At 39.9% G+C, this 15,281-nt stretch overlaps 1 protein-coding gene across 1 annotated transcript in view; it reads right to left on the bottom strand.

Annotated features, from left to right (window-relative positions):
* tenm4 (teneurin transmembrane protein 4) overlaps positions 1–15,281 on the bottom strand; it is a 349,240-nt gene that overhangs the window by 162,652 nt on the left and 171,307 nt on the right. The window contains exon 5 of the mRNA XM_063016253.1: positions 6,732–6,978. Coding sequence (XP_062872323.1) covers positions 6,732–6,978 — 247 coding nt within the window. The remainder of the gene's footprint in view (positions 1–6,731; positions 6,979–15,281) is intronic.

Here is a 15,281-nt window from a genome sequence, read left to right as displayed (position 1 = left end):
TGGATCAGACACAGCAGCGCTGCTGGAGTTTTTAAACACCGTGTCCACTTGTCCACCTGTCCACTCTATTAGACACTCCTACCTAGATGTGACCTTGTAGATTTGAAGTCAGAGATGATGTCATTTATTGCTGCTGTTTGAGTTGGTCATCTTGTAGACCTTCATCAGTGGTCACAGAACGCTGCCCACGGAGCGCTGTTGGCTGGGTATTTTTGGTTGGTGGACTATTCGCAGTCCAGCAGTGACAGTGAGGTGTTTAAAAACTCCATCAAAAACTGATGTGTCTTATCCACTCATACCAGCACAACACACACTAACACACCACCCACATAATACCTACTCTGTAGTGGTCCTGTGGGGGTCCTGACCACTGAAAAACAGCATGAAAAGGGGGCTAACAAAGCATGCAGAGAAACAGATGGACTACAGTAATTGTAGAACTACAAAGTGCTTCTATATGGTAAGTGGAGCTGATAAAATGGACAGTGAGTGTAGAAACAATGAGGTGGTTTTAATGTTATGGCTGATCGGTGTAAAGTATAATTACATAAGCCAGAAATGGTGTCTAGTTTAAGGTAAACTCTAACATTTGGCTCTTTTTATTAGCAGAAAAGAGTGTAAAACCAATGACGTCTTTCTTTTTTCAGTCTTTGGCTTTGCACAGCCTTAAAACACCCTTACATAAACATGTATAAACAATAGACAAGCCACTGAACTGTGTCTTCTATTACATAAAGGGCTACTGATATTCAAAAGACAGTGTCTGCTCTTGCTGGGGAATGTTAAAGCTCCACGTCTCATTCCATTATGCCGTTCCATAAGGGAATGCCGGGATAATGTGATGGAAAAAATGAACCATCAACCATGCAGAGAACATGCTCCACACCTTCAACAAGAACAAGTTCAACAAGAGAAGAGATTCATTTTATTTCCATTCGCCTCCTGTTTCAGACCGCTTGCTCAGATCTCATTTTTCTTCCTAACTTATCCTAATTTCTCTAGTTTGTTCAGTCGGGAAGAGAAGGTAGGGTGGAGGAAAAGTAAAAGCATCCAGCAAAGCAGGACTGGACTAAGGTACAGCACTGTGGGAGCATATCCGCCCCCATTCAACAATAAAGAAGTCAATTAATGCTCTGTATTAAAGCTCTACAAAACTACTCACATTTTACAGCCCACAAGGACGTTTCCTAATTTAAATTTCTTTCATTATCTGTTTCCTCAGATATAATAAAGGGATTAATAACCCTGCATTCTCTTCTTTGACAACTTCTGTTCTCCTGCGTGCTGGCTGGCATGACCATCTGTCCCTCTGTTCATCTGGGGATACCTGCTACAGATTAAACTTTTGGACAATCCATGCTTTCAATCAGTCATTATGTCGTTAAGTGTCCCTCTGCAAACTAAAGTTAACAATCATTTTCTGTTTGGCTGGAGTGAAAAAAAGCAGGAATGTTGGAAAGAGAGAAGGGTGTCGATCTGCACAAATTCTTAAAAAATGTGGTATAATTAGTTTTGTTCATACAGTAACAACCTGCATCTTCAAGGGCCATGAAACAGCAAAACGTTATTAGTAGATATACACTGACCACCTCCTTGTTTCTGCACTCACTGTCCATTTTATCACTTCCACTTACCATATAGAAGCACTTTGTAGTTCTACAATTACTGACTGTAGTCCATCTGTTTCTCTGCATGCTTTGTAAGCCCTCTTTCATGCTGTTCTTCAATGGTCAGGACTCTCCCAGGACCACTACAGAGTATGTATTATTTGGGTGGTGGATCATTCTCAGTATTGCACTGACACTGATATGGTGGTGGTGTGTTAGTGTGTGTTGTGCTGGTATGAGTGGATAAGACACAGCAATGCTGCTGGAGTTTTTAAACACCTCAGTGTCACTACTTGACTGAGAATAGTCCACCAACCAAAAATATTCAGCCAACAGCGCCCCGTGGGCAGCGTCGTGTGACGACTGATGAATGTCCAGAAGATGACCAACTCAAAGGGCAGCAATAGATGAGCGATCGTTTCTGACTTTACATCTACACGGTGGACCAACTAGGTAGGAGTGTCTAATAAAAACCTCCAGCAGCGCTGCTGTGTCTAATCCACTCATTCGAGCACAACACACACTAACACCACCACCATGCCAGTGTCACTGCAGTGCTGAGAATGATCCATCACCTAAATAATACCTGCTCTGTGGTGGTCCTGTGACGGTCCTGACCATTGAAGAACAGGGTGAAAGCAGGCTAAAAAGGTATGCAGAGAAACAGATGGACTACAGTCAGTAATTGTAGGACTACAAAGTGATTCTATATGGTAAGTGGAGCTGATTGTAGAAACAAGGAGGTGGTTTTAATGTTATGGCTGATTGGTGTATACTTATATATTCTATATAGCAACTTAAAGCCACTCATGATCATCAAGTGGCAACCTTCTAATTACTAGTCCTGTACCTTAACCACTAAGTTACAACTGCCCTAGTATTAGGGGAATTTCTTGCTCTTAAATTTTCTATTATTAAAAAATACCCCAATGTGACGGCTCACTCTAATTCACTCACTTTTAAAATAGTGTTTATTGTGAATTGAGAAAATTACAACCAACAACCAACTTGAAGCTACTGTTATACTTTTTTATATACATGGCCAACCGATATTTTATTTCATTTCCATGTTTGCCAAAGATGAATCTAGGCCAGGGTCACTGTAGATCCAGTTTACCTGGAATCACTGGCTGCAATGCACTTTCACACCTCGGTCACCCTTGCCTCCCCTAGATATAGCCAATCATATCTGGATGTAGACGTTGGATCGACTGATAACACTGGTTCTGGTGGTGGGCTAGCATTATCTGTTGTTATGTCACTAAATAATAAAAATACTTAGCACTCCTTAGTATAATGGACCCTAAGTGACCCTAATTTCTAATGAATATGTCCTACCTTCCAATTTTCAGTTTTACATGAAGCAAAATGAACACATACAAATACTGTTGAAAATTATTGGTCCACTAGTACCTAGGGGTTATCTAACCACCAGCATGTATCAGTTTTCTCCAGCCCTGGCCTGGCAGCTCTGATCTCCCATCCAGCATGCATGAGAAGCAGTCTGAACGATGTAAACAGTCATCAGCATTCAATACAGTTGACTGATCTGTTTCATATAAAATCCTCTAACGCGTCCAGCCTGAGCAAACGCTGATCACAGATAAATAAGGCTCCGAGGCTCGAGTGAGGGAGAGAGGAAAGCTGCCCTACAGGTTTACATAATTTCAACAATCACTAATTTTTTTTTTATATTACGCTGTATCTCAAGCTCGGTTGCTTTGGAGGCGAAGGAAAGAAAATGGCTTTTCTCTTATTTATTAGGAATTGAAGGTTTGAATGTAAGGTGGCTGCTGCTTTGATAAAGCTGGAGCAGTAATAGTCAGGGCACTATCACTATAGATATACAAAACATTATATTGCATTATCAGCTATAGTATGTATAAACAATTAAAAAACAAAGCCATACTGTATATGAGTAGTATCAATTTCCAATATACAACTTTTATACAACCATGTATTTGTCAAAATCTGCCTAGGGTCATGAATGCATTACTCTGCAAAACAAACACTGCAACTCTGTATAGACTTATAAATTGTAAAATAATTATATACATCAATCAGTTGCCAGATTATTAGGTGCACCTATATTGTACTTAACTAACTGCGAAGTTTATTGTATGGACAGTATGGAAAATGCTAATTAAATAAAAATGTTCCGTTTATTTCATTGCAGACAGTGTGAACCCAAGATATTTCATGTTTTATCTGGTCAAAATCATTTTATTTATTAATAAACATCCATTCCAGCATTTCAGGCCTGCAACACATTCCAAAAAAAGTTGGGACGGGGGCAATTTAGAGCTAGTAATGAGGCAAAAAAACTAAATAATGATGTGATTCCAAACAGGTGATGTCAACAGGTGATTGTAATCATGGTTTGGTACAAAAGCAGCATCCAGGAAAGGTTGAGTCTTTGGTGAGCAAAGATGATCAGAGGATCTCCAGTTTGTCCACAACTGTGTGACAAATGCACCTTAAAGAAAGATTGTCTTTGCAGAAAGAATGGGACAAAATAAAAGCTGAAACACTCAATCGCTTGGTATCCTCGGTGCCAAAACGTCTTAAGTGTGGTGAAAAGGAATAGCAACATTACAAAGTGGTAAATGATTTACTGTCCCAACTTTTTTGGAATGTGTTGCAGCTCTGAAATGCAGGAATGGATGTTTATTAATAAATTAAATGAAGTTGAGCAGATAAAACATGAAATATCTTAGGATCATCCTGTCTGCAATCAAATGAAAGTCAAAGTAAAAGTAATAAACTGTGTTTTTTTATTTTTTTATTTATTTGCATTTTCCATGCTATCCCAACTTTTTCTGATTTGGGGTTGTAGTTATGTTGTAATTTTCTTAGTGGTCGGTGGTCTTACTGTCTGAAAGAAGTGTTTAATGATCCTTATGCTTGTGTTTATTGTAAATATAAACACTTTACAACTTTTAACAGAAAAAGGATATAAAATAAAAGAACCAGTAATTAATGCAAGTCAGTTTTACCCTGTTTATTATAGGAAAACAAGCTTGATGGCTAAAAACGACCATATATTATTTAGGTGGTGGACCATGGTGCTGTTTGTGACCTTGTATCTTGTCCTCACAAAACAGTCACAAATGATTCACAAAAAAATGACACGTGAATGGTGCAAATTGTGCATATACTTGTATGTAAAGTTGTGTTTACACCCCAGTTTTCACTTATTACTATTTATTTAGATTACTACCTACAGAGCAGTATTATCCTGATCCTAATACTCTCATATGAGTGCCAACACTACCGCTGCACTGCCATGGAACAACCACAACAGTTCCATGTGACCAAAGCAGTTGTCTAGTATCATCAGGCTAGTTGTTAGTGGTGGACTCTTTGTACTGATAGATGGACAACTGTAAATACAAATTGTCCAGCAGTCACATGGCCTACAGTTTATTTGGATACCTTTAAAGTACCACTATATGACTTACAGACCTGACAAATTTCTTCGTGTAAGTACGATTGTTGAGTATCAGGCTGAGTTGTGCCCCTACATAGTGCTGTGCACCCTAGGATGCAAACGTCATGCATAGCTGTTTAAAACTGACCCTCTGCTTTTAAAACCAGAGGTAGGTCATATTTCTATAGACGGTTCCTCAGGGTACCTCAATCGAAGGGGGAAACAAATATGCAATATTCACAGATGACCTGCATTCCCTAACTTCACTGTGTAAACAACAAGCAACAATATACAACAACAGGAACAACAGCAGCTGTGAACATTAACAACAGCTGTCCTGCAGGCCTTCTTTCTGGAAGTGATATCTGAGACATCTGAAACCCAAAGCCAACGAGCTTCACGATGTTGAAACTTGGCAACATGGCTGTTTGGTATGCCATTGGTCTTATCTCCTTTCTGGTGGTATTTGAAGCATTACTGCATGTGCAGGAAACTAAACGGCTGGCATTTTGGTGCAGTGACCTCAGCTTTGAGTTGAGGGCTTTTTAAAGATGACCCGATGCAACACTGTTCCACCTGGACCTCATTAGGAGGAAGTGCACCAGACAACCTTTAGCATGATTGGCCATTTGCCATGCCTCACTGCACAAGCTGGTACAACTAATTTCTTTAAATAATTACAACCTGGATTTAGTTCACCTATCATTATAATTATAGAAAACGTTCTATAAGCTTCTTAAAATGGACATACTGAAATGTATATTTGCTTGTTGTGGAGGTGGCACTTTTAAGACTGGCTTTTTAATCTAAGTGTGTATATCTTTTACATAAAAAGGACACAATGTGGCCAAAAGTATATGGACATCTGACTGTGAGCTTGTTCCATTGATATAAAAATGAGAATTTGAGAAGTCTGTGGGAATTTGCTTCAGTTAAAATAGCTTTGTTGTTGTTGGCTGTGGGTAATACACAAGGTTTTAATTATTAGCAGGGGTGTCTATATACTTTTGATTTAGTGTAGATATAATCCATTTAAAGCACACATTTATTAAATGACTTCTTTAAATACACTTCTTTATGTTCTTAGGGGAAAAGCCTAGCGGCAAAGGTCTTCCTAATATTGTGTTGGTTCCCTTTTGCTGCCAAAACAGCCCTGCTACAGTAGCTCGTCTGTTGGATCGGACCACACGGGCCAGCCTTCACTCTCCACTTGCATCAATGTGCCTTGGCCGCCCATGACCCTGTCGCCAGTTTACCACTGTTCCTTTCTTGGGTCACTTTTGATAGATACTGACCACTGCAGAGCGGGAACACCCCACAAGAGCTGCAGTGTTGGAGATGCTCTGACCCAGTCGTCCCTTGTCAAACGCGCTCAAATCCTCACACTCGCCCATTTTTCCTGCTTCTAACACATCAACTTTGAGGATAAAATGTTCACCTGCTGCCTAATATATCCCACTCACTAACAGGTGCCGTAATGAGATAATCAGTGTTATTCACTTCACCTCTCAGTGGTCATAATGTTATGCCTGGTCTGTGTATTTCTCAGATTGCAGAAGATGAAAAAAAAAAATCACTTGCTAAATGAGAGCTGGATTATTGCTTAGTAGTTTAAAGCATGAAATACATGCCTTACGCAGGCTTATAATGCACAAGTCATCATCAGAATTCTGATTAAAAGTCTTGATTGTTACCTGGTCTCCAGAGGAATGTTGCTGTTGAGGAGCCAGTTGTCCTGGGCACTGCTGGAGTCCGGGGCACTCGAAGGCCCCTCTGGTGCTGCCGTGCTGTCGGTGGGCGCCGGACTGGCGTTACTCCGCGGCGTATAATTACTCCGACTCAAAGAACCCATGGATGTGCCATGGTGCTGACTGGGAGAGTGCGAGTGAGACAGGGGGAGCGGTGGCGTCCTCAGGCGGGAATGGTTCGGAAATGAGCCATCTAAGAAAGACGAAAGATAAGGGATAAAAAAACAATCATTAAATTATTGATTAATAATCACTAAAATCCTTTATGCAAATGATATTTTATTTATTAATAATAGTTAGATTTGAGCAGATCTTTGTAAATAACCTAAAAAAAAAAAACAAGAACACAAATCCAATTTCAAATTAGATTTAAATGTATATACACTGATCAGCCATAACATTAAAACCATTTCCTTGTTTCTACAGTACACTCATTGTCCATTTTGTCGGCTTCACTTACCATATAGAAGCACTTTGTAGTTCTACAATTACTGACTGTAGTCCATCTGTTTCTCTACATGCTTTGTTAGCCTGCTTTCACCCTATTCTTCAATGGTCAGGACTCCCACAGAACCACCACAGAGCAGGTATTATTTGGGTGGTGGATAATTTTCAGAACTGCAGTGACACTGACATGGAGGTGGTGTGTTAGTGTGTGTTGTGCTGGTATGAGTGGATAAGACACAGCAATGCTGATAGAGTTTTTAAACACCTCACTGTCACTGCTGGACTGAGAATAGTTCACCAACCAAAAATATCCAGCAAACAGCGCCCGTGACCACTGATGAAGGTCTAGAAGATGACCAATTCAAACAGCAGCATTAGATGAGCGACCGTCTCTGACTTTACATCTACAAGGTGGACCAATTAGGTAGGAGTGTCTAATAGAGTGGACAGTGAGTGGGCATGGTATTTAAAAACTCCAGCAGCGCTGCTGTGTCTGATCCCCTCATACCAGCACAACACACACTAACACACCACCATGTCATTGTCAAGGCAGTGCTGAGAATGATCCACCACCTAAATAATACCTGCTCTGTGGTGGTCCTGTGGGGGTCCTGACCATTGAAGAACAGGCTAAACCGGTATGCAGAGAAACAGATGGACTACAGTCAGTAATTGTAGAACTACAAAGTGCTTCTATATGGTAAGTGGAGCTGATAAAATGGACAGTGAGTGTAGAAACAAGGAGGTGGTTTTAATGTTATGGCTGATCTGTGAATATATACAACACATTTGGTGTGTATACATACACAAGCCTTCTTATTATGACCACACTTTAAGAGGAAACTTCATTGAATAACACAATTGCGCTTGAGGAGGTTGAAAATAAAAGAGAAAGAGGACAGCCAGCAACAAGACACAATTTGAGGAACAATTACCGTATCATTGAAAAACCTACAGATCCAGAATGTTCTGGAGAAACACCATCGTTAAGTCACTAACATGGTAATGACATGGTTATGTGTCTAGTACATGTATAACTGTAGAAGGTACACACATACACACATACACAAAGAGGCTCAGTGACACTAAGCTGTAGACAGCAAGACACTTTGCAAGTCAATATGAGTTTAAATGTCACATCGCTTACGCTGAAATTGCTCATAAATTTTAATAAGTGGCCGCCGGGGTCGGGTCTAGTTAAATTATAAGTGTTTTACTTGAATAGGACGTGCCACACAAAAATGAACGACAGTAATAGTAATGGTGCTGAATCATCTAGTATATAACTACTGTGTAACACAATTTGCCAGATAGCACACACAGATCTACCAAACATCATAATCATGTGTGTAGGTTTCATCTCAACAACCTATCGTGAAATGTGCTTCCTGTTTAATGCATTTAATGATGATATACTGTATATCTCAAGTTAAAAAAAAAGGTTATTTAATTTGATAATTAGTCAGTCATGTGCTGCTTGGCTAAACAATGCACCAAACAAAGAAGGATTTGATGATAAATTCCATACTTAAACTTACTTTATCATTCAAAGCACACATATTTGGGTAAACCTGGGGCATATTTATAGCTGTTGTGGTCAGAAAAGACACATGCCTTTAGATTCCGCAATATTGGAAGGATGCAAAAAAGTGGACTCTCTAGTGTTTCTCTGACATGGTCTTTTTATACTCATTTTTTAACTCCTGGACATTGATGGCTGTGACATTATGGCCTCCTAATGTTAGGTCAGTCTCTTTCAGTTGCATTACATAAACAAATAATTGATTAATAAAACTCGGGGATGCAAATGTATCCAATAACCAGCAGTCAATGGTCAACAGTTGACAGTTTACCACCAAGCGTGTAGCTTATAACTATTAAAATAAACTGTGTCTGTTAGTAATTAGCAAGATTTCTGCTTTTAATGACAGGTATACATAACTAATTGTATGAAAGGGGGCTAACAAAGCATGCAGAGAAACAGATGGACTACAGTCAGTAATTGTAGAACTATTAAGTGCTTCTATATGGTAGGTGGAGCTGATGAAATGGACAGTGAGTGTAGAAACAAGGTGGTTTTAATGTTATGGCTGATCAGTGTGTTGTATATTGTAATTGGAATTGACCATTAGAAAACTGAAATATTAAAATATGTGGACATAATGTCAGTTATTTAGTATTAACAGCCACATGACCTCAGCCCTACTAAATGTGTTTGGGATTAATTGGAACACTAATTGCAAGCCAGGACTACTTAACCAACATCAGTGTCTGACCTCAAAAAATTGTCTCCCTTATGACTATGGCTAATAGGCACAGATTCCCATAGGTACACTTAAAAAGAAAGCCTTTCCAGAAAAGTAGAGGCTGTTACAAACACAAAACAGGAAGCCCGTTTTAGAAAGGGATGTCCAACAGGCTTATAACCAGGTGTCCACATACTTTTGGTCTTAATATTAAGACTACAGAAATATGATGCTTCATATTTTCTCTCTCAAGCTCCAAAGTTGGCATTTCTGTCACAAACCCAACTCTTCCTCTAGCCGCACGCATATGCCCACACATACTCATCATGGCTGGCAGCTGGAACCTCCCATACTGCATTAGCTACCAGTACCACTGACAATCTGTCATTATCAAGTAGGCTGAATTACCAGTGTCAGCTTGCTTGCTTGTATAATGAAGTGCTGTCGACCAGGTCAGACTCAACCAGCAGGTGACTTTTCAAAGCCTGCAACTTTTTTTTTTTTTTACAACCTGCTGTCAGGTCATGTTATGAAATATGGGCACTTTCAGACACTGGGCACAATAGATCAGATTCAGTTCACAAAATCTGATACTCCCAGCCCAGTTGGAGGCAAATAAAAAAGACACAATAAAGCAAGTCATTCATTTTCATAACTCCTTTGAGTTTTGCATCCACCTCTTTTATAGAAATGTTCAAACTAATTCAAATAAAATTAATGGAAAATATATTTTTATGATTGGCTAAGTGCGTGGGTTTCCTCCGTGGGTGTGTGTATGTGTGTGTGTTTGTATGTGTGTCTGCCCTGCGATGGACTACCCCGTCCAGGGTGTTACTGTGTGCCTTGCGGCCATTGAAAAGCTGGGATAGGCTCCAGCACCCCAAATGACCCTGATTGGATTAGTGGTTAATACAGTCAGTAAGTAAGTGATTGGCTAAGCTCCCTATGAGTACGTCTACCAGTCCATCCATCCCAATCCTAAACATTTACCATAACATCACAACAAAGCAAAATGTATCCATTCATTGACTGGGTACAACTCACCAAGCGAAAGGTAGGAAACACCCCGGACAGATCGTCAGTCCATCACAGGGCAAACACCCTCAAATTCACCCACACATTCACATTTAGAGCAATTGTAGTAGCGCCATTTAATCTGACTGCATGTCTTTGGACTGTGGGAGGAAACCAAAGAACCCAGAGGTAACCCAGACTGCTCCAGTTGAGCATCGAACCCAGGACCTTCTTGCTGGCTACCCACCAACACAAAATTCAACTGCATCTATTTTCTTTTGCTAAATTGAAATCCAAGTACTGTGCCCCCATTCCTCAAGCCTATCACTCGACGGCTTTTCCCCACAGTTGTATTTAAATGTCTCTTCGTTCCAGCATTAAAAATAAGAGTAAAGTGTTGCCAAAAGAAGGCTGGTGCTTTGTGCAGCCATAGCAAAGTTAATCCGATTGATTTTTGAACAAGTCAGCGAGCACGGCTTGCTAAATGGTGCATCAGAGAACTGTGAAAGTCTTGGAGATATAGTGGCGTCTTTATTCAGGTTCTGCTGACCGTCTGGATTAAGACTGTGAGTCCTGCGAGTCTTTTTAACGTGTTTAAAAGCCACTGGAGTCAGGGTGGTTGCACAAACAACAAAATCAGTTCTCTTGCTGGACAAAATTAGCAACTAACTTTATGTTAGAACTAGAACTAGAGATGTCAGATGCTTTCTTAACTCTGGAAAACTCCAATGCATGAGATTTATTACAAATTACAATGGGGTTATATTGACAGTATACAATCGGAGCAATTAAGGATTAAGGACCTTGTGCAAGGGACCAACAGCAGCAACCTGGCAGTGATGGGGCCTAAACCAGCTATCTTTTGATTACTAGTCCAGTACCTTAACCACTAGGCTACAACTGAGTGTATGTGACGTACAAGCACTGTGTCCTCACAGTCCACAGTCATGTTGAAAAAATGCTTCTTTACACCAACCAGCATTGGATTGTTAGTCCAATCACATATGACGTGCCATGCTGTGCCTTTGTGATAGACATTCCATAAGACTTAAGAGGTATAGAATGTCCAAAGGGGCATTTTCCCAAATTAATTACTCAGTGTGGTCTTTATAAGGTGCTATTTTAATTCCCCAACTAATACGATAATTGCAATACAATGTAATACATGTAATTTTCCACTAGCTTCTTCTCCCCGAACGTTGGCATACTTAATTTCCAACTGCACTTGAGCCATAAGTGTATTACATGTCTCTTTTGACACATGTGGACTTGCTGTCTGCTTCCCCCGCATTAGCCTATGCACCAATCGAGCACCCCAGTAGTTTGTATTCCAAAACTTAATATAACACACTGCCCTACAGATATTGTATTGAATCTGCAACTACGACCTCTGCTGGCTGTTTGATGGCGCCTGCACAGAGACAAGGAAAGAGTGTGCTGTGTGCTGATCAGGGTGTGTCTCTCCGTACACAGTGCTGATCCGCATATGCACTCGTCAAGTGTAGGTGACAAGATGCATACGGCTGCTGCCCATGTGTTGGAGGGGGCATGGGTTAGCTTGGTTCCCCCCCGGAGCCAGGGTTGGCATTAGTGGAGAGGAACCATGATGCAATAGAGCAATTGAACGTGCTAAAGTCGGGAGGAAAAAAAATCATGCAGCAGTACAAATCAAATTCACTGATTGAGACTTTATTAAAAATAATAAAATAAATAAATAAAAAATGTTTTAATTTTATTAATTAAAATAAAATGCTAACAATAATAATAATAATAATCATAATAATAATAATTACGTGTTATTGTTATATTGCCAAGTCACCTTTCCAAGTTATCCAGTGCAGGTTTTACATCTTCTTTAGGTTTTTTTTATTTTTAAAATTCAATCTGTACCAGAGACAACAAGAAATGCTGTTACTTTTTTTATTCCCCTTCATTTCAGCCACGGATCTGATCATTTGTCGAGGAGCAGTGACAGATGGATCCACAAAGAGTCACATTCACACAATCCTACCAATCCCTATTACTCAAAGCCTGACGCCAATCTGAGCCAAGCTGATAATGACCCTGATGAAACCACCACCAAAACAGAACGAAAGCTATGCAGGAGATACTCTGTGATTCCTCGTGTAGCAGAAGGCTGGTTCATTTACGGTACAAATGTATAAGGGATTAAGATATAAACTGATATATCACTGAGTAGAAATTATGAAACTAACACATATGCTGCATTTCTTGAATGAGGGTGGTGAAGCCACCTCCTTGTATCTACACTCACTGTTTATTTTATCTGCTTCACTTCCCATATAGAAGCACTTTGTAGTTCTACAATTCCTGACTGTAGTCCATCTGTTTCTCTGCATACTCTTTTACCCCTGTTTCATGCTGTTCTTCAATGGTCAGGACTCCCACAGGACCACTACAGAGCAGGTATTATTTAGGTGGTGGATCATTCTCAGCACTGCAGTAACACTGACATGGTGGTGGTGTGTTAGTGTGTGTTGTGCTGGTATGAATGGATCAGACACAGCAGCACTGCTGGAGTTTTTAAACACCTCACTGTCACTGCTGGACTGAGAATAGTCCACCAACCAAAAATATCCAGCCAACAGCTCCCCTAGGCAGCGTCCTTTGACCACTGATGAAGGTCTAGAAGATAGCAGCAATAGACAAGCGATCGTCTCTGACTTTACATCTACAAGGTGGACCAACTAGGTAGGAGTGTCACAGTAAGAGCGTGGACAGTGAGTGGACACGGTATTTGAAAACTCCAGCAGCGCTGCTGTGTCTGATCCACTCACACCAGCATAACACACATTAACACACACTAACACACCAGCACCATGTCAGTGTCACTGCAGTGCTGAGAATGATCCACCACCTAAATAATACCTGCTCTGTGGTGGTCCTGTGGGGGTCCTGACCATTGAAGAACAGGGTGAAATAAGGTTAAAAAAGTATGTAGAAAAACAGATGGACTACAGTCAGTAATTATAGAACTACAAAGTGCTTCTACATGGTGAGTGGAGCTGATAAACTGGACAGTGAGTGTAGAAACGAGGATGCCATAAAAACATGCATATTGTGGAGTTAGCAACTATGAATTGCCCCTGGGTGTGTGTTAATAAGTAAATAAGTAAGTGCCCTGCATTGCTTTGCACTGAATGCATTTACAATTGACTCCTATCCCATGTCCTCAAGGCTCTGTATACAATCTATCTAAAATACAGATGTTTCAGTTAATAGTAAACCATTCCGTCCTGAAATACTAGTTGCCCTTTCACAACGTTTGCTTTTATGCGGACCTTCGGGTCTCTTAAAATAGCTGACAGCGAATAAGAACAGCTGATGCAGCATTTAGGAGCTTTATTTTCATTGAAAAGCACAAATGGTGAAGGCACATCTGAATCTTTGAGACAATAAAAGCTATGACAATAAAAGCAATGATTCAGCGAAAATAAATCTCCTGAAGCTAGAATGCTCCCCCAACTCTGAGACTTGGTATGTTCAATTGATCTGCTTTAAACAATGTCAAAGAAGAAGCAAAAAAAACTTGTTTGCCACCTAAAAAATAAGCTGACTTTAAATGTCAATGTATTTTCCAAAAGAAGCTTCATTTCCTCCAGTTCTTGTTTCCTAAAGCCCCTCACCAGGAAACAAAGATGGGAAAAATCCCTGGAGATGTAATGCAATTTCCACCTAATTATCCGAGCTGACAGTTTGCAGGATATTAAAGTGTTTCATAATTACGAGACAACAAATGTGTCACAAAGCTATTATGCAAAGAGATAACAGATTACAGGGAAATGGCACATGTCAAAAGTTTCACACCTAGTTTAAAAATAGTTAACATAAAAACAGTACATCGAGTTATAGTACAAAAACTTTTACTCTGTTTGTGTATTCCTCATTACCTGCACTGACAACTGGTCATGGAGCTGAAAAAAAAGAAAGAAATCGGAGACTCATCTTCTCCGTTCAATATTCAAAGGCGTCAAAGAGCCATTAAAGTGGTCTGAAGTCAATCTCCTAGGATTCGGGTTGCCTCTATTGGCAGCGTTAGTTAACCGTGGGCTGATCAGACCCATGCAACCCATCAGATCTGGTGCAGAATTGATTTGTGGGGATAAATAATTGATGAACTGTGAGGTCAAGAATTTAATAGTATATACAGTAGATGTGCAGCAGGACTTTCCTGTATCATTACATCTGTATGTAATATTATTCACAACTCTTGCCATATTCAGTAGAATCAGGTGTACATGTTTTACTTAAAGTTTTCTTTTTAATAGGTACAATCTCATTTGGCTATTTTAATGACATGAATGCATGTGAATTAGAAAGCTTTGTACAGTGGTACCTTGTAACTCGACGTCCTCTAAACCCAAAATTTTTGAAACTCGACGCCCTTTCTCGAGAAGTTTGTACCCATAAGCTCGACGTTCTCCTTCAACTCGATGTGTGTGCATAAAACGTCATCAGTGCAAATTTGAGACGAATCTGCATTTGTGTGGAATAACCATCAAATCCGCTCTGAACACATCTACGTGTATCTATGTTTAGCTGTATTGTCCTACTGTTTCACTTTTAAACTTTAATTAGTACTGCTTATAAATTCTTTCCACTAATGAACTTCTCTGCTCATTGTTTTAGTACAATAAGTCACATTAAGCTTTGTGCACCGCCACACTCCATAGAAAATAATAGCACAGTCAGCGCAAAAGCGGTTGTGCTGCTTCTCATGTGAATGCGCCTTTAATGAACAGAATACGGTTTTCCTACATCAAGCATC

The sequence above is a fragment of the Trichomycterus rosablanca genome, chromosome 20 (genome assembly GCF_030014385.1).
Source record: "Trichomycterus rosablanca isolate fTriRos1 chromosome 20, fTriRos1.hap1, whole genome shotgun sequence".
NCBI classification, from domain to species: Eukaryota; Metazoa; Chordata; class Actinopteri; order Siluriformes; family Trichomycteridae; genus Trichomycterus; species Trichomycterus rosablanca.
The sequence above is the reverse complement of the archived record's forward strand: the minus strand, read 5'-3'. Positions and strand labels throughout refer to the sequence as shown.